This window comes from Arachis hypogaea, chromosome 14, assembly GCF_003086295.3.
Source record: "Arachis hypogaea cultivar Tifrunner chromosome 14, arahy.Tifrunner.gnm2.J5K5, whole genome shotgun sequence".
Lineage (NCBI taxonomy): Eukaryota > Viridiplantae > Streptophyta > Magnoliopsida > Fabales > Fabaceae > Arachis > Arachis hypogaea.
In genome coordinates this window covers 3,716,150-3,740,922 of record NC_092049.1, presented here as the reverse complement: position 1 = coordinate 3,740,922, position 24,773 = coordinate 3,716,150, and the positions used below count along the sequence as shown (strand labels likewise).

The window sequence follows — 24,773 nt, the reverse complement described above, 5'->3', positions numbered from 1 at the left end:
TGCTGGCCCCTAGCATTCCTCAGGTAGAAATTAGATAATTGAAACGGAGATTGATGATAGATTATAAAATTGTTGATGTTAAGATTGAAAAGATAAGACTAAGATTCCAAACTCAATAAAAGTTAGAAAGGAGATTGAAGATAAATACGGATAAATATCAGATTGTTAATGATAGAGTTGTAAAAATAAAATAAATGAATAATAAATAATAAAATAATAAATTAAAAATTAAATCTAAGATTTTAAAATTAAATAATATATGAAAAATTAATTAATAAATAAAAATTAAAATTGACTATTCAATAAATTTTTAAAAGAAATAAAAAATATGTTTTATTACTAAAATCACTTAATAGTTCAAACATTATGGGACATCAAAATCAGAGACAATTTGACATATGCGCTGGAGAGGGATTTTAAAGTTGATTGGTTACATCAATTGATTTTCTTTTCATATTTTTGGTAATCAATATTACATTAAATTATTTTATACTTTCCTATTATATTAAAATTTCCCCAAGCACAATATACGAGATATTATTCACATTTAGTAAGGAACAAGATCTGTCTTCAATGTTCTTAGTACTACATAAGTTTAGTTTTATACATGGCAAATGCCAAGGTAGTTTATACATTGCATGAAATGGAAATTAAAGTTTCCAATCCCCTGTATGGTATATATAAATGCAGTTCATTCAAGTTTACTTGGTTTTCAGTACCTTTCAATGTAAGTTTTATGCAAGGATTGTTGAAGTTCTCAAGTATTTATTGAAGAGCCATCTTGAAGTATTCAGAGCATCTCCTCTACTCTTCAATGGAAATATGTTTGTACTGTTTTGCCAATCATTGGTAAGCTTTATCCACTCCCTCCTCCATTCCTTCAGGTTAAAATCCTCGCCATTCTCTAAGCTTTCTCTTAATTGTTTGAAATAAATAGCAGCTCTGGGACCATAGTAATCACGGAGAAGACCACTCCAGTACTTGTTCCCTGTTGAAAAAGTTGTTCAACATAGTAATTGATATCAGAATAAATTGGCATGTCAAAAAGATTTTATTTTCCTTCTCTGTAGAGTTCAAAGAAGAAATTCACAGGGACGAGAAAACTTCTTGCCAGCTATGACACGTTTCGCAAAAGGGCCAACGGCCACAAAACGCATCCTCAAACTTCATTTACCTCTTTTTATTTGGTGAAAACTCAGGTGAAGTCGACTTCACGTGAAGTTGATATCTGAGAGCCGTTAAATGAAAATTTAGTCAAATCAGTCAAATCATTTAATGGCTCTCAAGTATCAACTTCACGTGAAGTCGACTGCACCTGAGTTTCCACCTTTTTATTTACTATCTTGTACTTTTGTCCCTAAACTTTAAGAATGTGCAGATCAACAACACCCTAAACTTTCCTAAATGTGCATTTTACCCAAAATAAGTATAATATACGTCCCAAAGCTTTGGGTTATGTACCCATCGCCCCGAAAACTTTCTTAACGATGCAACTTTGACATTCTAAACTTGTTAATTGATGGAAAATTTGCTAATACGATCAATCTACGCATTTGGGAAATTTCAGGGGATCAACTTGCACATTTTTGCAGTTTAGGAACTAATATGCACATGACATAAAATTCAGGGGGTGAAATGCAACTAACACTTATAAAAATGGCAAGGAACTATCTATCATTACCGTAATCACGAAGTAGACTGGCTTCCAATTCTGTGTTGTCGTACCACATGGTGATTTGTGTTCTCGCATTCCACTCATACTGTAGATGTTTAGATTACAACAATTTAAGTATAGAACAGAATGACAGAATGCATGGATTTGAATTTTTTGCCAATCAATGAAAATCAAACCTGCTTCTGCTGTTCTTGATTTTGAGCTAGTTGCTTTGCACTTTCTAACCAAGGTCCTAGAAGAAATCCATCATGGGTAGCCAAGAGCGTGTCCAAATCATTGACCAGGTTCAGAAATTTCTGACTGAGGAGAGTCACTTGATTGAGATCACGTGATTGGTATGCCTCTATGACCTCAAAGAACAACTGATTTGCATATTTTGCCAAGACTTGTCTAGTCAGATCAACAATGTCATACCTGGGATACACAAGAGATACCATGAATTTGGATTTGGAAACATATAATAGCTAAGCAAGAGTAAGGGAAACTCTTAATACGTTCTCACCTGTAAGTGTTACTTCTTGAAAGTTCATCTCCACTGCAAAGAAAAAGCTCCAATGCATGAATTACTTCAGAAGTTGGATACCACAAATGAGGTTGTTCAAATGAATCAGTTATTTCCCTGATAAATGTTTTTGTGTATGGTTTGCCATACTTCAGAAACCCATTTTGCTGTCCTGAAATCAAGGATGGGTCGACATCCGGGATTGATACAATGACATCTCTATTTTTGTCCTGTTACCATAAACAAATAATATCTTGTCAAATAATAGACGAATACAATGTAGTTCTTGGTTGGTTGAAAATGGACTTGAGCAATAAGATGTGCAGTTATACAAGTAATTATCAGTCAGAATTACATGAAGGAGACATATACCTTTTTCTCTAGCATTGTACATATGAAGAAAACAATATTCAACATATGATAAAAGGATGTGTACAATGTGATATAATAAGTTGAACACATAATTTCACCGAAACTCTTCTATTGCAAGACTAACAGGAATTACTAATCTGAGATATGTTATAACTTATAAGCATTGAGCAAGCACTCACATAGGCACCATCCGTGCAATTGTAAATGGTATGGTATAATATGTTCCATCCCTTCTGGATTAAAGGAACTGACTGCCCATAACGTCTGGTTGAATACAGATCAACCCACACCTGAGAAAGGAACAACCATAACTGATATGAAAAACTTCAATCTGAAAACATTTACCATGATATTGAGATAGATACGAAGAAAACACAACCTAACTAGAGAATGGATTTAGTAAAGGCTCGGAGGCTAACAACTTTTCATTATAACAGAAGTGAAACACACTTGTATAGGAATGAACCAGTATGCAAAGCTTGAAGCATATAACTATATAAAAATGGATTCATATAACGCCATACTACAGGCTTACCAGAGAACTAATAAATAATAAATCTTAATATTATACAGATTCACTTTCCTGCACACCATAGTTATTGATAAATTCAAATAGGCACCGTGTGAAAATGATAGTGCCAACGGAAATATATTATACAGGTAAAAAGGAAGCTAAAAACAAGAGAGATTCTTATCAAAATTGTCAACAAAATGGGGCTCATACATATTCTGATTGTTTTTAAAATAAAGAGAAAATATGTCAGACTTACATCCAAAGTACAAACTTATCAAGTAGAGGTTACATTCATATTGAAGAAAATCTCTCCTAATGACATGTAGAATACAAAAAGACTTGCTACCGGGAATTTTCTTATTCATACCTTAACGTCAATTTTATTGTGTTGAAATGCCATTTCTGACATCAGATCATAGACAATTGGATTCTGTTCTATACCTTCCATTGACATTCCAACTCCAACCTTTGGAAAATCAAATAGACCACCATGGTAAGTATGATCTATATGCCTATAATAGCCAGAAACATAATTACTTTTGTACACAGTAATATCATTTCTACATGTTTCACATGCTAAATGGGAATCGAGTGGACAAGATGGAAAAGATATTGCTCAAGTTGGACAGACTACTTTAGAAATGGATTGTCACCTTCAACAATATACATTTATTGATGTATGAGTGTGCTTTTGAGTATCTGTTCTAAATAATCAATTGAAAATTTTCTTCTTTTTTTTTTTTTTTTTTTTTTTCGAGATACAAGATGATCCTTTCTCATGTTTATATATATATAACAAAAGAAGCTTGTAATAAATTAAACTTATTTAGTCATTTGAGAGCACAACTAATATAATAGAGCCAAAAAACCCAAGTAAGATAGCTGAGAAAAAATATGAAATTGATTCTCCAACAGAAATGGATAACTTGCCATTGTTGAGTTAATGCTTATACGTGCTTTAATTGGCCCAGATGCTATTGCATCCAATATCCCATACATCTCGATGTTTGCTGCGAAGTTGTGCAGCATACACCTGTGAAGCAAAAATATTACACCCAATCAATCAAAGAACAAAATAATGCAAATCAAAAGGATACAGACTGTAGAATCTTGGGTAACCAATAGGTCTATTTATATATCAAATAGATAAGGTGAATAATAGTATTAACTAAAAAGTATAAAAGCCCTAATACCTACAATGTATAGATATAGACATGTATGAAACAAATAATTTGGATTATTTTACGGGCATCAAATAATTTGAATGCAAGTCCACCAGTGGCTAATAGTTACTTGGACAACATTGTCAGTGTTTTGCAAAACAACTATAAATCAATCAATGAACCACCTCCTTATGAAGCTGAATATTGGCTTGAACATAATGCCAACCAAATTTTAATGAAAGTGAAGATAAATCAAATTATAGGACACTGAAAAAAAATATATTTTACATCCAGCAGAGTCAAGATATCACTGGCACATGTATAGCAGAGGCAAGAAGAATATGGATATAGCCAACAAAATTAAAAAATAGATGGGATGATATTATTATTTTCATTGATCAAGATAAAAGGGAAATTGACTTTCCAAATGTAGGGAACTCCATAAAACTGTCCTGATGTAATCCATATAGGTTTTACTTCAGCGTACAAGTCAAGTATGACCAACTTTCCAATGGGAACAGAATGCAAAAGGGCCTGAAATAAGCTCAAATAAGGGGAAAATTAAAAAAGAAAAAAAAAGTTCAAGAGTCACATATAAATGAATGGTGATACATTAATAACAATAAACAACTAGCATTAACTTATATTCTAGAAAGCATCCATGCTGATTAATGTATCAACTGTTCACATGTATATAGCACTATAGCAGCCATTAGGACCATTACTTACATAATCACTATCTTAAGCAGCAAATGAAAGAAAAGAACAGGAAAAAAAAAAAGGAACAAAGAAAAGAAATACTAAGAGTAACTAATCCATTGTCTCAAACTGAATTACAATGATAGAGAGGGTATTAGAGAACCCATCAACTCTCATAAAACTCTAACAAATGAGCAAAGACTCCTAAATAATGCCTTTATTTAGAGTGACCCAACTCCGCTAACTAACTACTAGCAAACTCGCAAATGGGATCCTAACAAAGCCATCAAATTTCAATACATACCAACAACCATAAACATTGATGGAGATATCTACAATATATCAAAACTAAGACAAAAGCAATCTAACATGAAAACAGTTAAGGCAACAAAGTGGTTTACACATACAGATCTTAGACAAACTTTACTTGTAACTTCTAGACCATTGCAATTATTGAAAACAAAGGAAAAAGTAAGACTTTCTATGAAAAAAAAAAATTATTATTATATGACCTTCATTTGTGGTGGTTTCCAGAATGGATCATATGAAAATAGCCATCCCTGCATACAGAATATTGAACCATTAGGTTTCATTGCTGCATAAATCTACAGGCATGAAATTTTAGTTAGTTATACACAAAAGCTGCTATTTGACACTAAAGAAAAAAGCAAACTAATTCCCATACCTGCATCAGCCAAACAGCATCATCATCACCACTTTGCATTCCCTTAAAGATTGCTGCTCCTAATGATGAAATGTACTCTGGATCATCACTAGGTGGGGTGTTCTCATCAAAAGTATCACTGTGATTGGTTCAACATAATCTATGTTATTAAATTGAAGCACGTATCAGCAAAAGCAGTGATAAAGGGCAAAATTCTCCAGATTTTGCGCACTAATCATGTATATTATTATAACTTTAATTCAGGCCTTTGTCTTGGCATCAAATGGAGCAAAAATAGTTCAACACAAGGAATTTCACAATTACTGCCATCAGAGAGAGTCCTCTAAAATCACAACTTAGTATAATTACACAATTCTAGCTCCACTATACTGGGACAATCAAATGAGATGTGTTTCTCCGAATGAACTCATATTCATTGGATACTCATGGATTTAATATTTAATCATTATGCATATTGATGATAATAACAAATGCGATGAATATAAGAATCTAGAATAAAGTTCTGAGAAGTGTGAAAACATATCCGAGGAACTACAAAGGTGAGATTTAAGCATGAAACTTATTGGCATGCACTTCTTAGTAAGAAAGTAAGACATAATATCATTTCATGCCAGGAAGGGTCAACAACTCAACGTTCAATATTTCAAGTTACAGCTAGTGCAGTTCTACTAGATCTCCATGTACATACAGAAATTTACACAAATATTCAGCAAAGATAACATCATTCTACTCTTTTGAAATTGATGTGTAAAGATATACTTACCAATTATATATGTGGCTGGTTCTTCCATACTCTGGAGAGAGACATAATCAAATATGTAAAACAATTAAATTGGTATCCATTAGATAAAATTATAGAATAGCTGCATGAATCCTTTTATTTTGCACTGCAAACTGGGCAACAAAAGTTCAAATCACCTTGCAATTGTTTCTCAATGAATGCTTTCCCAATATCGATGAACAAGGGATCAGTAGCATCAAGAAGATAAGTGCAACACCATTTGACATCGTTCTTAACAGAAAACCTATAGCAGGATGAAAGAAAGGTACATAAAGTAAGTATGGGGGGTTTCAATGGACATGAGTGAAACAGAAAACATATAAAAACATATAATATCTGCCTTTGATATCCTTTCATTGGGCTATCACACTAAATCCATGGTATCACATTTTTGTTATGATAAAATATATAAAAGCATAAACACCCAGTTTCCTATAGCACATTTCTCTCTTTTGTTCAGTTTTATATACGGATTGATGAAATTTAGTAACTCATGGACATGCATGATCAAATGGATTTACTACTCATGCATGGGGGTTATCAATATTTTGAAAGGAAAAATCAACGGGTACAAAAATTAAGAACATTTGTTTGGTTTAGTGACATTCATGGTACTGGTACTAGATATTAAAGCCATAAATCCAAGCATTACCAATTTCGGAAGGTTATCTATTTTTGAAGGTGCAAGATTAAATTTTATATTTCTAGGGACAGTAAAGAGTGACGGGGTGCTAAACATATAAGTTATTTCTCCGAGCCAGCTTGACTCTCTGGTTTCCAGTTTTCTCTATGTAAGAAACCTCTGTGCTTGTGATTTTGTAAATTTGTTCCTCAAAAAACTAGGCATCCAATCACCATCATAGATATGCTTCCGTTGTTTAATGAGTTTGTGTTAATATACTGGTATGTGAGATATGTATTAGTGTCAGCTGATCCATATACATATATAAGTATCACAAATTGGTGTAACACAATACAAACTTCGAATATTCTCAAAAAATATCAAATAGCTGAATTTTTAGAATGATGTTAGTAAACTTCCTAAACCAGTGCAATTGTTGAATAAGCAGACTAATTCTATGGAAGTTCAAGTTAACATGCATACAGCTGTACTTACCAATTTCCCAAGCGTGTTATTTTTGCTAATGGAAATATACGTTTCAGCGCCGCAGGGACATTTCCAGAAAAAGCTGGTAGGACTGCAAAGCAATTATTCAGTATATAAATGTTTTAATTTCCAGAAAATGGAGGTAGAACATTGACCGCCAAAGGTGTCAACTTCATATATCTCAGATTAAGTTTTGATGATTAACAAAGACAAATACAATTTAAAATTTTCATTAAGTTTTTATCTGTTGACTAGATCAAATCAAAATCCGACTCCTAATTCCTTTCATGAATCTTTTATGTAAATAGAATTAGTTATAAATCTTTTCCTTTTTGGTTTAGCTTAATTTTAGGGATTTTATGATTAGAAATCTTTCCTTTATTTTAGACTAGTATTTTTCCCTTCTTTCCCATTTTTTAATTATTTATATTTCCGAAATTCCTCTATAAAGAGGATGATTCCCTATACATTTGACAGAACATTATATTCAAACACTTCAACTTGGTATCAGAGCAAGATCTCTGCACTGTGCCTCTGATTTCTAGCTATGGCTGACAGTTCCGCGGTCATTAATCCTGAACAGAAGGAGAATACCATTCCTACTCCATCAAATTTAAAATCTGAACAACAGGTACTAGTTAGTGGTGACTCCCATTCAGTTCAGATCACCACATTTTGACTCAATGGGTCAAACTACCTTAGGTGGTCTCAATCAGTTCAGATGTAATCCGTGGAAGAGGGAAGATTGGATATCTCACCGGTGAGTGAAGCCAGCCTAACGTCACTGACCCACAACATACCGAAAATTCCATGGTGATGACATGGCTGGTGAACTCAATGGAGGAGGATATTAGTAGTAACTACATGTACTATACCACTGCCAAAGAATTGTGGGATAGTGTCAAGGAGATGTATTCTGATATTGGAAATCAATCCTAGATTTATGAATTTACTCTAAAAGCTAGAGAAATTCGACAAAGGAGCGACAATGTCACCAACTATTTCCACACATTGAAGCGGGTGTGGCAGGATCTTGACCACTTCAATAATTACAAGTGGAATTCAGCCGCTGATGCCAAACACCACCAACAAACAGTGGAAGAAGGGAGGATATTCCAATTTCTTGCAGGCCTCAACGTGGAGTTAGATGAAGTTCGTGGCAGAATTATTGGAAGAGCAATCCTACCCTCAATTGGAGAAGTATTTGCTGAAGTTAGAAGAGAGGAAACTCGTAGAGCAATGATAATGGGAAAAGGCAAGACTGAACAGATTTCTTTGAAGTCTAATGCACTCTTAGTGGCACCTGCTGCACTTAAAAGTTCATCAAATCAGAAGCACCCCTCTAATCTTTGGTGTGACCACTGCAATAAACCTCGTCACACCCGAGAAACCTACCGGAAGATTTATGGAAAACCAGCACATCTTAAAAGCAGCAAACTTGGTCCCAAAATACGTTCTATCCCAACTGCTCATGAGGCTGAAAAATCATCCTTGAGTAAAGAACAGGTTGAGCAGCTCATAAGGCTGTTAAATTCCAATTCTGTGTCTAGTACTCCTTTATTGGAAAAGGTACAATTAAATTGTCTAAAAATATTGACCTAAGAAATGTCCTACATATACCAAAACTTTCTTGTAATCTTCTCTCTATTTGTAAAATCTGCAAGGATTCCAATTGTGCTGTGACATTTTTTGACACATGATATTTTTCAGGACCGGACCTCGGGAAAGATGATTGGCAGCACCAAGATGAGGGATGAAGTTTATCATTTTGAGGATATTTCGGAGGATAAAGTAGCTCAAGGATTTAGTGGTATAAGTTCTATGCCTATAAAGGGCCAAATAATGCTCTGGCACAATAGACTAGGACACCCTAGTTTTCCATATCTCAAACATTTGTTTCCAAGTTTGTTTAAGAATATTGATTCTTCCTCTCTTAAATGTGAAAGTTGTATTCGTTCAAAGAGTCATAGAGTTCCTTATTACTCTCAACCTTATCATGCATCTAAACCTTTCCACTTGATTCATAGTGATGTATGGGGTCCATTGAAAATAACAACTCAATTAAAAAAAAATGGTTTGTAACTTTTATCGATGACCACACACGACTATGTTGGATCTATCTCATGCATGAAAAATTTGAGATTTCTAAAATTTTTCAGTATTTTTCAACAATGGTAGAAACACAATTTGACACAAAAAATTCAATATTAAGAAGTGATAATGACAATGAATACTTTAATAAAAATCTTGGTGAATTTCTTCAAAAGAAAGGTATTCAACATCAATCTACATGCCCCAATACACCCCAACAAAATGGCATTGCTGAAAGGAAGAATAAACATCTTCTTGAAGTAGCACATGCCATTATGTTTAAGAGTAATTTTCTAAAGTATTTATGGGAAGATGTTGTCCTAACAACAGCCTATCTCATAAATCAAATGCCCACACGTGTGTTAAATTACTGCATACCGTTGGATACTTTCAAAAAGAATTTTTCAGCATGTAGGTTGCATTATGACTTACCTTTAAAAGTATTTGGTTGCACTGTATTTTTGCATACACCTTCGTATCGAAGTAAACAAGATCCAAGGGTAGAAAAATGCATTTTTATTAGCTATTCCCCAAGTCAAAAGGGTTATAAATGTTTCAATTCACATATCAAGAAATTTCACGTAAGCATGGATATTACTTTTTTGGAACATGAAACCTTTTTTCAGAAAAATTCTCTTCGGGAAAAAAGTCTAAGTGAAGAAAATTTTTTGTATGAACCTTTACCCACTCCTATCTTACATATTAAGGATACAACTTTCACTGATCAAGTAAATTCTAAAACAATTGGAAAACAAGATGTGGAAACCAATTCTGAAATTGTGCCAGAATTAGTTGGAACCCAAACAGGAAAAGAAATACCACAATCAGAAAAGGAGTTTCGATATTATGTTCGGAAATATCCCAAGACAACTAGAGACCAGCCCATCATCTCTGTACCAACCCAATCTGAAAATCCGGAAGACGGCCCAACTGTAGTACTGTAGTACTTCAGGAACTTCCAAGTAAATTTGAAATTGTCACTTCTAATAATAACTTGCTAATAACCCTTAGAAAAGAAACCAGAACCTGCACCAAAAAAGTACTCAAAACCAGCACCAACCATCCTATTTCCAATTATGTCTCTTACCAAAATCTCTCTCAAAAACATCGAGCTTTTACTTTTAAAATTACAAATCTGTTTGAGTCTAGAAACATAGAAGAAGCACTAGATGATCCCAACTGAAAATTAGCTGTGATGGAAGAGTGGCATGCACTCAAGAAGAATGAAACTTGGGAGATTGTAGATCTGCAACAGAATACAAAATTGGTTGGTTGCAGGTGGGTTTTCACCATCAAATGCAATGCTGATGGAAGCATAGGAGGTATAAGGCTAGGTTAGTAGCTAGGGGATTTACACAAACCTATGGAATAGACTATCGAGAGACTTTTGCTCCAATTGCTAAACCCAACTCTGTGCGGATTCTCTTATTTCTTGCTGTGAATTACAATTGGCCTTTACATCAATTGAATGTAAAGAATGCTTTTTTGAATGGGGAGCTAGAGGAAGAGGTGTTCATGAAACTTTCACCAGGATTTGAGGCTGAACTAGGGAGGAATAAAGTGTGCAAACTAAAGAAATCTCTTTATGGATTGAAACAATCCCCAAGTGCTTGGTTTGAACGACTTGGAATGGTGGTGAAGGGACTTGGTTATACTCAAAGCCAAGCTGACCATACACTTTCTATAAACATTCAGCAACTAATGAAACTGCCATCTTAATTGTATATGTGGATGACATTATTCTAAAAGGTGATGAATTTTTGGAGCTAAAAGACTTGAAGGAGAAGCTTGCCAAAGCATTTGAAATCAAAGAACTTAACTCATTAAAATACTTTCTTAGAATTGAATTTGCAAGGTCTAAGGAAGACATTTTTATGAACCAACGAAAGTACATCCTAGATCTTTTAAAAGAGACGAGATTACTTGGTTGTAAAGCTGCTGAAACACCTATAGAGCCTACTTAAAATTGAAGCCAGCTGTAATGGACAAAGGGAGATATCAGCGGTTGGTAGGGAGGCTAATCTATTTATCCCATACACACTAGGATATAGCCTTTGCTGTGAGCATGGTAAGCCAATTTATGCATTCACCTGGTCGAGAACACATGAATGCTGTCTTTAGAATCTTAAAGTACTTGAAGGGGTCGCCTGGGAAAGGGTTACTCTACAAAAAGTATGGAAATCTTCAAGTAGAAGCCCATACAGATGCGGATTGGGTTGGGAATGTCATGAATAGAAGGTCAACATCTGGGTAAACTTTTGTTGGCAGAATCCTAGTTAATTGGAGGAGTAAAAAACAGAGTGTTGTGGCACGAAGTATGCAGAAGCTGAGTTTAGAGCAGTGACTCATGGAATATGTGAAGCACTATGGCTAGAGAAAATCCTACAAGAACTAAAAGTTCCCATTTCTCCACCAATGAGGTTGTATTGTGACAAAAAATCTGCAATTTCTATTTCTCATAATCCAGTGCTGCATGATAGAACTAAACATGTTGAAGTTGACAAGCATGTTATCAGGAAAAAGATTGAGAGAGGACAGATTTGTATCTCATATGTTCCAACCACGGAATAATTGTTCTAACTAAAGAATTACCCAAGAAGACCTTTGATAGCATAATAAGCAAGCTGTCAATGAAGGATATCTTCAAGCTAGCTTGAGGGGGGAGTGTTGACTAGATCAAATCAAAATCAAATTCCTAATTCTTTTCATGAATCTTTTATGTAAATAGAATTAGTTATAAATCTTTTCCTTTTTTGATTTAGCTTAATTTTAGGAATTTTATGATTAGAAATCTTTCTTTTATTTTAGGCTAGTATTTTTTCCTTCTTTCCCATTTTCTAGTTATTTTTATTTCTGTAATTCCTCTATAAAGAGAATAATTCCCTGAACATTTGACAGAACATTATATTCAAACACTTCAACTTTATCTAATAGTTTGCACAAGTGTTTTTAAATTACTAGAGAATCTTTCTCTAAATTATAAAAGTTAACTAGTTAAAAATGCTATCTCAAAAGGACTATACTATAAAGTCATAACCTCAGAACGAGCTTCTAAGATGCTAGTCAACCTCAGAAATGAGAAAAGTCACTTCCTAATACATCATAAATGGAAGAATGTGCGGAAATAGACACCAGAAATGGTTTTGCTTGCAGCACAGATAATTTTGGCTCCCAACATTTATAGGTGAAGAAGGGAGAACATTTATAAGTGAAGAAGGGAGAGAGGTTGAGATAATAAGTGAAGAAGAAGATTCTATTATTAATAACCGAGTTAATGGTCAACTCATAGCATATATATAGTTAGAACACAAGAGGAAAAGGTGACTGATAGGGTGACCCCAAACTGGTTTGGTTTAGTTTACAAGAGAGGTAAGTAGTTCTATGATAGGACCGGCAATGGCAGAATGATCAGGCTTTATTGATACACAGGGATGGCCAATTAGCTCACCCTAGAAGGTTCTACACAGTTGGAACTACCAACTTAGAGAGAGAGAGATTCTCTCCAACTTCTAGCAGAATTCATAACAGAATAATATCCTCCCTAAACTAACTATAACCTAGCTATTTATAGGCAGTGAGTAATAGGGCCTAACAATCTATCAGCCAGCTAAAACAACCCCTACTTGACCTCTACTTACCTCTCTTTTAGTAACACAGCCTAAACCTGTTATTAGTAGGCGCTTCTCTATCAATACTCCCCCCTCCGACAACCACCTTGTCCTCAAGGTGGAACTCCAGAAAGGTGGCCCGCAATGTCGCCGCCCACTCCCAGCTGTCCTCACAAGGAAAGAGGCCCACCCAGCGCACCAAATACTCCAAAGTCCTGTCCTCTGCAGTTCGCGATGCCAGGATCTAAGATGGAATCTGTTGAGTTTGAAAAACTAATATGATAATTAAACATTATTAACTAATTGTTTTGTTTGATGAATTTGGTGAGTGTGTAGGAAAACAACTCAGTTTCTATAATGGGCCAAAAGCCAAACAAGCCCAAGCTGATCATTGAATTAATTTAGCCTTGTGCAAATTAATGATGGCTGAAACCTTGAAATTAAAGAAAAGAAATCCTAAGCCCACATTAAACAAGCCACATATCAAATTGATCCAACATTAGTGGCTGAAGAAACAAAGAGAAATCAAAATGGGCTAAACAAATGGAACCAAGCCCAATCAAAGGAAACAACCCAAGAGTCAAGAATGATAATTCAAAACAAAAGAAAAGAAGGAAATGGCCCAAGGATTTCAAGACATGCTTCGGTTACTCCATGACTTGGGAACTAGAAGTAAAAAATTCAATTGAGTTTAATTTCATTAAAAGCATGCTTCGGTTACTACACCCATTGGTAACTGCAACTCCAAATTCAATTGAGTTTAATTTACATTGAAAGCTTCACACGTTACTTTATGTCTTGGGTAATGGAAGTGAGAATTCATTTTAGTTTAATTTCATTTAATGCTTCCATCAAAAGTTTCTTTCTTCTCTCTTCTCTCTCCTCTCTCCTTCGGTCACGTCTATCATGAGAAAAGAAGATAGAAAAAAATGAAGCCTCAAAGAAAAGGCTATGAAGAAAGGCTCAAAAAGATATTTCTACAGAAGGAAAGATTTGAAGAAAGGCTTCAAGATTTTGTTGCCAAGAAAAGGAAATGATCAGCCTCGGTCAAGAAGCAGATCTACCTTGGTAAAAAGTTTATTTCCATTTTTGTTCCACCAAGAAGAAGATAGCCTATGAATCTCTAGAGGGGAAGAAGCAAAAATGGAAAGCTTGAAGCCAGCCTGGGTCAGAACCACATCAACGCTTAGAATCAAATCTTGGGGCAAAAGTCAAGTTCAAGGATCCAGATTGAAGAAGTTCGATGAAAAAGGATGAGAGAGATGCATGCAACAAATTTGGGCGATCTCTCTCTCTCTCCTCTGGTGAAGTCGCGGCTCTAATGTTGGAGAAGAAGACAGTGCTAGGGTTGAACGTGATTCGACCTTAAAAGCTTCACTCTTCTATATTAAGGGTGAACGGCTAAAGGTTGAAGGTAAGGAGTGAGAGCACACGTTTGGGTTCCCATAGCTCTTTGAGCTATTTATTCTTCTCCTTCACGACTTTCATTGAATACTTCTTTTTCTCAGTTTAGTCTGTCTATGTTTCATTAGTAAAAGGCAAAATATGAGGTTTTGTAAGAAAAAGCCAATGAGTGAAAAAAGGCAGAGAGTTAAAAAAAATCATGGTTATCTCAGAAATTCTTTGTATATATTTCTGTTTTGTTGTTATGATCCTGAGGGGATTCCCTTACAAGTTGGGTTAGCACTTTACGGTTGAAAGCTAGGTTTGAGTCCTAGTCAAGTTCAGGTTGGGTTAAAATCTGGACTTGTTCCCTTACAAGTTGGGTGAGCACTTTGCTATTGAAAGCTAGGGTGATTCCTAGTCAAGTTCAGGTTGGCTTAGAATCTAGACTTGTCCCAGATAGGATTGGACAGATCCTAGGGAGAATTGGTGAATGTAATTCTATTGAAAGATAGTGAAATTCTGTCACTGTTGTGATGGAGACTGGATGTAGGCTGCATTGCACTTAGCAGTTGAACCAGGATACATCTTGGTGTGATTCTCTCTTCTCGGCTTCGTTTATGCTTCTGGCACTCAGGAGACAAAATGCAAAATGTCTCTCAATCTATTACGAGACAAAATGAAAATGTCTCTCAACTTCTTATGAGACAAAAGTACAAATATCTCCTGAAATTTCTTTACAAGGGAAAAAATAATATTCTGCAAAAAGGATAGCTAAGATTCAACCCCCCTTCTCTTAGCCACTGATTACCATGAGAAGCATCACCAGCTCGCCATCCTCAGCCAGCCCTGGTGGAAGCGTCTGTACCTGCTGCTGCGGCGGAATGACCTTTTTCAACTTGCTAACGTGGAAGACCGAGTGGAGCTTGCACCCTTTTGGCATGGCTAACCTGTATGCCACTGCCCTTATCCTCTCAACCACCTCAAATAGTCCATAGTAACGAGGGCTTAGCTTCTCATTGACCCTCCGCGCTAGTGTCCGCATCTGATAAGGTTGCATTTTCAAATAAACCCACTCACCCGGCTTGAACTCGACATCCCTTTGATGCCTATCTGCTGCTTGTTTCATCCGCTGCTGCGCCTACACCAAGTGCGTCTTCAGCTCTGCCAACACCGCATCCCTGGCTGCGATCAATGCTGCTACCTCTTCAACATGCGATGGAAATGTCTCTCCACGGAAAAAAACAGGTGCTGGCACACCATAAAGTGCTTGAAATGGAGTAGTTTGGGCTAAGGCATTGTAGGTGTTAAACCAAAACTCCGCCCATGGTAGCCACTCCAACCATTTCTTCGGGTAGCCCCCCACAAAGCACCGCAAATAAGTCTCCAAACAGCAATTCACCATTTCGGTTTGGCCATCGGTTTGCGGATGAAATGTCGTGCTGTACTTCAATTTTGTCCCTACGGCTTGGAATAGTTCAGACCAAAACTTACCCATGAACACCCTATCCCTATCTGATATGATTGACTTGGGAAACCCGTATAGTTTAACCACCTTAATAAAGGCTAGTGCCACCTCCTTGGCTGAAAATGGATGAGCTAGGGGAATGAAGTGAGCATATTTGGTTAACCGATCGACCACCACCAGGATAGTGTATATGCCTTTGGATTTTGGCAATGCTGCCACAAAATCTATCGTAACATGCTCCTAAACTCTCTCCAGGACTGGTAGGGGCTGCAACAGCCCCGCCGGTTTCATCGATGCATGCTTGTTTTGCTGGCAAGTGTGGCAACCCGCAACATAATCCCTGACTCGTTGCCTCATGCCGCGCCAATGAACCGCTGCTGCCAGCCTCTTATAGGTTCAAAAGAAGCCTGAATGTTCACCCGCCCCACTATCATGGGATTCAGCCAGCAAAAGTGGGATCTGAAAAGAATTTGCGGACAACACTGCTCTCCCTTGATAAAACAGCCGACCCTTGTGTAGGGAATACCCCAGATAGTCATCCAGCCCTTGCTGCAGGGCGACCATGATCTTTTGTAGCTCTTGGTCGTGAGCCACCTCCTCTTCCACCGTTTCCCGGAGGTTCATGTGCACCACCGAGATTGCCCTTGCCATCATTTACCGTGACAACGCATTTGCTGCCTTATTCTCAAGGCCTGGCTGGTATCGGATCTCAAAATCCAAGCCTAACAATTTAGTGGTCCACTTCAAGTAAGCTGGGTCCATGAGTCATTGGTCCGTGAGGAACTTCAGACTTTGTTGATCTGTGAGAACAATAAAATGGCAACTCAACAAGTAATGCCGCCACTTTTGGACAGCGAAGACAATGGCCATCAACTCTCTCTCATATGCAGATTTTTGTCGGGCCCTTAGAGACAGTGCTTGGCTTAGGAATGCTATTGGTCTACCTTGCTGGGACAGCACCGCATCCAACCCCTTACTCGATGCATCAGTTTCCAACACAAAGTCTTGATTGAAATCCGGGATTGCTAGAGTCGGTAGATCTGCCATCAACCTCTTCAATCTCTCGAAAGCCTCCTGGGCCTTGTCATTCCATTCAAACGCATTTCGCTTTGTCAACTCCGTCAACGGCTTGGCAATCACCTCATAGCCTTGCACAAAACACCTATAATAGCCGGTAAGGCCCAAGAATCCCTGTAAAGCCCGCTGATCCATAGGCACCGGCCGCTCTAGCATCGCTGTGGTTTTGTTAGGATCCGCCGAGACTCCTTGTGCCGAGACAACATGACCCAAGTATTCCACCGAGCTCACTGCGAATGCGCATTTCTTCTCATTCAACACCAGCTGGTTCTCCATTAAAATTTGGAAAACTTGTTAGAGGTGAAGGGCATGGCTCGCCATATCCTAACTATAGATGAGGATATCATAAAAAAAACACCAAGACGAATTTCCACAATAGAGGCTTAAGAATGTCATTCATCAAGGCTTGGAAGGAGCTAGGGGTGTTGGTCAAGCCAAAGGGCATGACTAGAAACTCATAATGGCCCTCATGAGTGCGGAAGGCAGTCTTGTGGATGTCTTGATCCCTCATCCGAATTTGGTGGTACCCCGATTTTAAATCCAACTTAGAGAAAATTGCAGCTCCCGCCAATTCATCGAGTAGCTCATCAATGACAGGGATAGAAAATTTATCCGGCACCGTAATACCGTTTAACGCCCTATAATCGACACAAAATCTCTAGCTGCCGTCCTTTTTCTTCACCAACAATATCGGGATAGCGTAGGGGATGGAGCTTGGCCGAATTATCCCTGAGGCCAGCATTTCTCGCACCATTTGTTCAATCACTTATTTCTGATGGTGCGGGTAACGATACGGTCTTATATTCGGGACTGAAGCTCCTTCACTCAATGGAATGGCATGATCATGGCGACGATGCAGTGGCAGCCTTGGTAGTGTCTGAAACACCTTAGCATGAGAAGTTAACACCGATTTGATCACTAGCGGCACCTGCGATAGAGTAGCCATTTGTAGAGACATGGGCTACAGCTGGACCATAAATCCCTCTCCCCCTTTTTGAATGGACAAAACTGCAGACTGAAGGTGCATGCCTCCATAGCACAGCTCCTGGTCCCCTTGCAAAGTAACCATGTTGTCCCCATTCCGAAATCGAAGGCATGATTTTTTTGAAGTTTCCGATGACGTCTCCCAACTTATCTAGCCACGCCAGCCCCAGGACAAACTCCTCTTCGTCAGTTGGGAAGATAAAGAAGTCTTCTTTGATCGCCACTTCCTTGAATTGGAGAGTGACACCCAAACACCTTCCTTGTCCCCCTTTATTGCTGCTGTCCGCTACCCTGACCTGGAACTTAGGGGTGTTGTCCATCCTTAGGCCCAACTCGGTGACGATCTCCGGTGTCACGAAGTTGTCCGAAGCTCCACAATCAATGAGAACACGTACACGACGGCCATTTATCTCTGCCCAGGCTTTGATTGACTTGTGATTTCCACTCAAGTTTATGGATTTGAGTTCCAATTGTCCTTGCTCTTCTGTTTCCGGAACTGCCTCATGCTGTAACCAATCCGTTTCAAAGTCTGGCTCCATGATTAAAAGCTTGAACTCCTTATTCTTGCAAATGTGATATGCGGCGTACGGTTCATTACAGAGGAAGCATTCCCCCTAGCACGCTTCGCTCTATACTCCTCGTTGCTGAGATGCCTCAATCCACGCCGTCGCAAGGGATCTGTCGTCGACTCCGCGTCGTTGCTTTCTGGAGAGTTGGACGCTATAGCGGGGTGCACCGCTTTGGTGGCGGTTGAATTGGTAGCGACGAAGTTGGGAGCCAGTGATTTACTGCGTCCCGATACCCCGCGCAAGGCAGCGTTGCGGTTTTCTACCTTCTGTGCCAGTTCCATTAGCTCGTCCACTGACTGGTATGGGAACAGTTTGCATTCTTCCCCTACTTCCGGTTGCAGCACATTCAGGAAGAGGTCCATCAGCAATTCTGGCGCAATTCCGCGGAGGGGACGCGCATGAAGCACGAACTGGTCAACATAGTCCCGTACCGAGTTCGTTTGTTTCAGCTTCAGCAGCGCTTGATATGGGCTCTGCAGCCGTTCCAGTTGAAAATGCCGTAGCAACGCCGCACTGAGGAACCGCCACTGCAGCACCGGCGTCGTCGCCTCCCACCACCTGAACCACGTGAACGCCCTTCCTTCCATTGCGAAGGTGGCGACCGTGATTCCTCCTCTGGCACTGCACGCAGCAAGAAGAATTGCTCCATGCGTTCAATCCAAACCACCGCGTCATCTCCGCGGAAGATCGAAAGTTCCAGCTTTCGCCATTGCTCCGGCGCGCCGCGGCTTCCGACCGACAAGCCTGTGGCCAGGTGCAATCCCGGTGAACCACGCTCGTTCCAATTAAGCGCGCGATTTTCGAACGAATCCATTCGGGAATCGAAGCACTGCAGCGTCTCCTGCATCGATCGAAACATCTCCATGCGCGACTCGATTGTGTCAAATCGTGTCTCCATTTTCCTCGATCTCGGTTGCACCATTCAGTGACGGGATCCTCAAGCTCAGATACCAGTTGATAGGACCAGCAATAGCAGAATGATCAAGCTTTATTGATACACATGGATGGCCAATTAGCTCTCCCTAGAAGGTTCTACACAGTGGGAACTACCAACTCAGAGAGTGAGAGATTCTCTCCAACTTCTAGCAGAATTCATAACAAAATAATATCCTCCCTAAACTAACTATAACCTAGCTATTTATAGGTAGTGAGTAATAGGGTCTAACAATCTATCAGCCAGCTAAAACAACCCCTACTTGACCTTTACTTACCTCTCCTTTTGTAACACAGCCCAAATCTGTTAGTAGTAGGCGCCTCTCTATCATTCTACTTGCTGGTATTATTTGGCTGTTTGTTTGTTCCTTTTGATCTAAGCTAACAAGCATGAGGGTAGTAGTCTCAGTAGCTACTGCCTATAAATACTAGTTGACCAGTTAGTTTTCAGTGTATGAATTTTTCTGTTAAATCTGTTTGAACGGGAGAGGCTAAGCTCCCTCCATAATTGGTAGTTCCAACCGTGTATTCCTATAGGGACTGTAATTTGCAATCCCTATTTCTTCAATAAACCTTACCAATTCTGCTAGCTGCTGACTCTATCAGTGACATTCTTCACTTAAGTTAGTTACATTCCAGATTTTGATCCGTTTAGACTCCTCTAAACTCCTCTAGAACTACTCTTCATCTTACTCTATTAAGGAAAGAATATCTAGGGTTCTTATATTCTTATAATTTTAGTCAAAACTTATCCCGGAAAAACTTGAAACGATATCTTGTAATATCGTTTTATAGTGTAAATCTTAACTATTGTTGAGGACTGGATGTAAGCAAGTCTCAACTGAACTAGCATATATCTTTGTTCTTTATGGTAGCACCGCAAATCAATCCCTAAATCTTTGTCCCCAAAATTTCACCGCCGTCAACTGCCGCACGCGCCGACACGCGCCGCTCCTTTTCCTGCGCGTGGTCCTCACGCGCCTCCGCTCCAGACGCGCGTGAACATCACGCTCCGCTGCCCAGTTTTTTTTTTTCCGGCCCTCGTTTCCCTTCTGCAGGTGTTTTTCGGCCGTTTCTGAGTGTCTACCATCATGTCTTCTGAGGTAACCCCCTACACCAACTCCAATGGTGGCAAACCGGCTGTTCTAACATCTGTTGTTTCTGGAACCGCTACAATGACCTCTGAAAAATTGATGGGTGCCAAAAATTACCTTTCTTGGGCTGATTCTGTGGAACTTTGGTTCATCGGCCAAGGCTATGAAGACCACCTTACTAAATCTGTTGATGATGTTTGCGTCGCTGACAAAACCACTTAGAAGAAGATTGATGCCCAGCTATGTAACCTTATGTGGCAGACCATTGATCCACCAAAGCTGACTATGTTTCGGGCTTACAAAACTTGTAAAAAGGTGTGGGACCGTGCTAAAGCTTTATACACTAATGACATTGCAAGACTTTACCATGTTGCTAAGAAGTTGTGTAGTTTACAGCTTCAAGGAACTGATATGGAATCTTATGTTAGGGCTGTGGAAGTTGTCAAGGAAGAGTTTTCGACTCTCCTCCCCTATGTGTCTAATGCTGATGACCATCATGCTCAACAGGGAAAGCTGTTTTTGGTACTTACGTTACTTGTGTTGCCAGCTGAACTTGAGTCTCTTCGGCAACAAATATTGGGCACCTCACCCGTTCCTTCCCTTCAGGACGTATTTGCACGACTCTTGTAATCCGGCCCCTCTCTTGAGACCCATACTTTCAACCAAACTGCATTGGCATCCCAATCTTCTTCTCAAGTGTCCTTTCAAGTGCCCACTCGGGGCGGCCGTGGGGGTCGTGGTAATGGTCGTGGTAATCGTACTCGCCTTAGTTGTACCTATTGCCATAGGATTGGTCATACTCAGGATAAATGTTATGCTCTCCATGGTCGTCCTACCAAGGTAGCTAATGTTGTCCAAACTAATGAGCCATCTGACATTCACTCCGCCGCACAACCACAAAGGATATTTGTCTCTGGCAATGATTATGATGAGTTTCTCCAATACCAAGCTTCAAAGCAGGCATCTACTCCCGTTGCTTCGGTGGCCCACTCTGGTAATTCTGTTGCTTGTATCTCTCATTCCTCTTCTCTTGGACCATGGGTCCTTGACTCAGGTGCTTCTGATCACATTTCTGGTACTTCTTCTGTCCTCTCTAAACTTGAACACCCTGCATTTCTTCCTTCTATCACTTTGGCTTATGGTTCTAAAATTGGTGCTAAGGGAATAGGTCAAGCTACTCCTCTTCCTACATTACCTTTGAAATCTATTCTTTACATGCCCAATTGTCCTTTCAATTTGATTTCTATTAGCCAACTTACTCGTTCTCTTAATTGTTCTGTTACCTTTTTTGCTGACTCCGTCATTGTGCAGGATCGAGGGACGGGACAGACGATTGGTACAGGATGCGAGTCTCAAGGACTGTATTGGCTTGCCTTACCCACTACTACTGTGTCTTCTGTTGTTGCTATTGAGTCTCCAGACGTGGTCCATTGTCGCCTGGGACATCCCAGCCTCTTGAAGTTACAAGCTATGGTCCCGAGTTTATCTCGTCTTGCTACCTTAGAGTGTCAAACTTGTCATTTAGGTAAACATGTTCGTAGTTCTTTTTCAAGTCGTGTCAATACACGAGCTGCGTCTCCCTTTTCTGTTATTCATTCTGATGTACGGGGACCTAGTCGTGTTACTTCTCATTCTGGTTTTCGTTATTTTGTCACCTTTATTGATGACTTTTCTCGTTGCACTTGGTTATATTTAATGAAGGACATATCTGAATTATTTGCACATTTCAAGTCTTTCTGTTCTGAAATTCAAAACCAATTCAAAACTTCAATTAAAATTTTACGAAGTGATAATGCTCGTGAGTATTTTTCAGCACCCTTTTCGTCTTACTTGTCCTCCCAAGGCATTCTACATCAGTCGTCTTGTCGCCATACCCCTCAACAGAATGGTGTGGCTGAACGTAAACATCGTCACTTGATTGAAATTGCTCGCACTCTTCTTCTCCATACTCATGTTCCTCTTAAGTTTTGGGGTGAGGCTGTTCTAACTACATGTTATTTAATTAATCGTATGCTTTCTTCTGTTTTGCAAAATCAAGTTCCTCATTCCATTTTATTTCCTCATGAGCACATTTTTTCTCTTCCACTACGAGTCTTTGGTTGTACTTGTTTCATCCATGATCTTACCCCAGGCAAAGACAAGTTAACTGCTCGCTCTATCAAATGTGTTTTCTTAGGGTACACTCGATTTCAAAAGGGTTATCGTTGTTATTCTCCAGCTCTTAATCGTTTCTTCGTGTCTGCAGATGTCACTTTTCTTGAGAATACCCTTTTTTTCTCTGCACCCGACATCACTTCACCTTCCATTACGGAGGTGCTTCCTGTTCCTTACTTAGATGGGCCTCCTATTCCCACAAAGCCTCTCCAGGTTTATCATCGCCGCCCACAGCCTGCAGTCCAAGATAACTCATCTCCTGAACCCGTGGTTGAACCGTCCTTGGATCCTTCTTCGGGAGTTAGCAGTAGTCCTCCTATTACTCTCAGACAAGTTACTCGTTCCACCCGTAATCCTAATCCTATTTATAATTTTCTTAGTTACCATCGTTTATCATCTTCGCACTATGCTTTTACCTCCTCTTTGTCTTTTGTTTCTATACCCAAAACAACAGCAGAAGCTCTTTCACATCCAGGGTGGCGCCAAGCTATGATTGAGGAGATGTATGCCTTAAATTCTACTGGTACTTGGGATCTTGTTCCATTGCCACCGGGCAAATCTACTGTGGGTTGTCGTTGGATCTATACTATTAAGGTCGGCTCAGACGGAACCATTGATCGATTAAAAGCCCGCCTTGTGGCTAAGGGCTACACTCAAATATTTGGTTTGGACTATGGTGATACCTTCTCTCCTGTTGCGAAGATGGTCTTTGTTCGTCTTTTTCTTTCTATGGCTGCCATTCGCCATTGGCCTCTTCATCAACTTGATATTAAAAATGCTTTCTTACATGGTGATCTCGAGAAGGAAGTATACATGGAGCAACCTCCCGGGTTTGTTGCTCAGGAGGAGTCTTCCGGCTTAGTATGTCATTTACGCCGATCTTTATATGACTTGAAACAATCCCCTCGAGCTTGGTTTAGTCGCTTTAGTGCTGTTATTTCTAAATTTGGCATGATTCAGAGTGAAGCAGATCATTCAATTTTCTCCCGTCATTCTTCCTCCACGACCTCCATATATCTGGTTGTTTATGTGGATGATATTGTCATTACTGGAGATGATCATGAGGGAATCACTCAGTTAAAACAGCACTTGTTTGATCACTTTCAGACTAAGGATATAGGGAAGTTAAAATATTTCCTAGGAATTGAAGTGGCACAATCTAATGCTGGGATCTGTATCTCACAGAGAAAATATGCTCTGGATATTCTTGAAGAAACTGGAATGTTGGATTCTAGACCTGTAGATACATCAATGGATCCCAACACAAAACTTAGTCCAGATCAAGGAGAACCTCTTACAAATCCTGGTAGATATCGCAGATTAATTGGCCGATTGAATTATTTGACAGTCACTCGGCCAGATATTTCATTTGCCACAAGTATCCTAAGTCAGTTTCTTGACTCCCCATGCGATAGTCATTGGGACGCAGCTGTTAGAGTCCTTAGATATATCAAAGGTGCTCCAGGAAAAGGTTTGTTGTATGAAGATAAAGGACATAACCAGATTGTTGGGTATACTGATGCAAATTGGGCAGGATCTCCATCTGATAGACATTCTACATCTGGTTATTGTGTTTTTATTGGTGGAAACTTGATATCTTGGAAGAGTAAGAAGCAAAATGTTGTAGCAAGATCTAGTGCGGAAGCTGAATATAGAGCTATGGCACTTGCCACATGTGAACTTATATGGTTGAAGTACTTAGTTAAGGAACTTAAGTTTTGTGAGCCGAGTAAGATGGAACTGGTGTGCGATAATCAAGCTGCCTTACATATTGCTTCCAGCCCTGTGTTTCATGAACGGACCAAGCACATAGAGATTGATTACCATTTCATAAGGGAGAAGTTGCAAAGTGGAGAAATAGTAACAACTTTTGTCAACTCTAACGATCAACTTGCAGATATTTTTACCAAAGC

General features: G+C 39.0%; 1 protein-coding gene across 1 annotated transcript in view; it reads right to left on the bottom strand.

Moving 5' to 3' along the window:
* Positions 1–546: 546 nt before the first annotated feature.
* The window catches only part of LOC112741001 (alpha-N-acetylglucosaminidase), a 28,562-nt gene continuing 4,335 nt past the window's right edge, over positions 547–24,773 (bottom strand). Inside the window, exons 7-19 of the mRNA XM_072213626.1 lie at positions 7,509–7,590; positions 6,529–6,635; positions 6,374–6,404; positions 5,611–5,728; positions 5,438–5,485; positions 4,652–4,760; positions 3,994–4,097; positions 3,431–3,529; positions 2,729–2,839; positions 2,178–2,407; positions 1,852–2,089; positions 1,682–1,760; positions 547–988 (exon numbers count right to left, since the gene is read on the bottom strand). Of these exons, the coding sequence (XP_072069727.1) occupies positions 735–988; positions 1,682–1,760; positions 1,852–2,089; positions 2,178–2,407; positions 2,729–2,839; positions 3,431–3,529; positions 3,994–4,097; positions 4,652–4,760; positions 5,438–5,485; positions 5,611–5,728; positions 6,374–6,404; positions 6,529–6,635; positions 7,509–7,590 (1,610 nt within the window). The 3' untranslated portion in view covers positions 547–734. The remainder of the gene's footprint in view (positions 989–1,681; positions 1,761–1,851; positions 2,090–2,177; positions 2,408–2,728; positions 2,840–3,430; positions 3,530–3,993; positions 4,098–4,651; positions 4,761–5,437; positions 5,486–5,610; positions 5,729–6,373; positions 6,405–6,528; positions 6,636–7,508; positions 7,591–24,773) is intronic.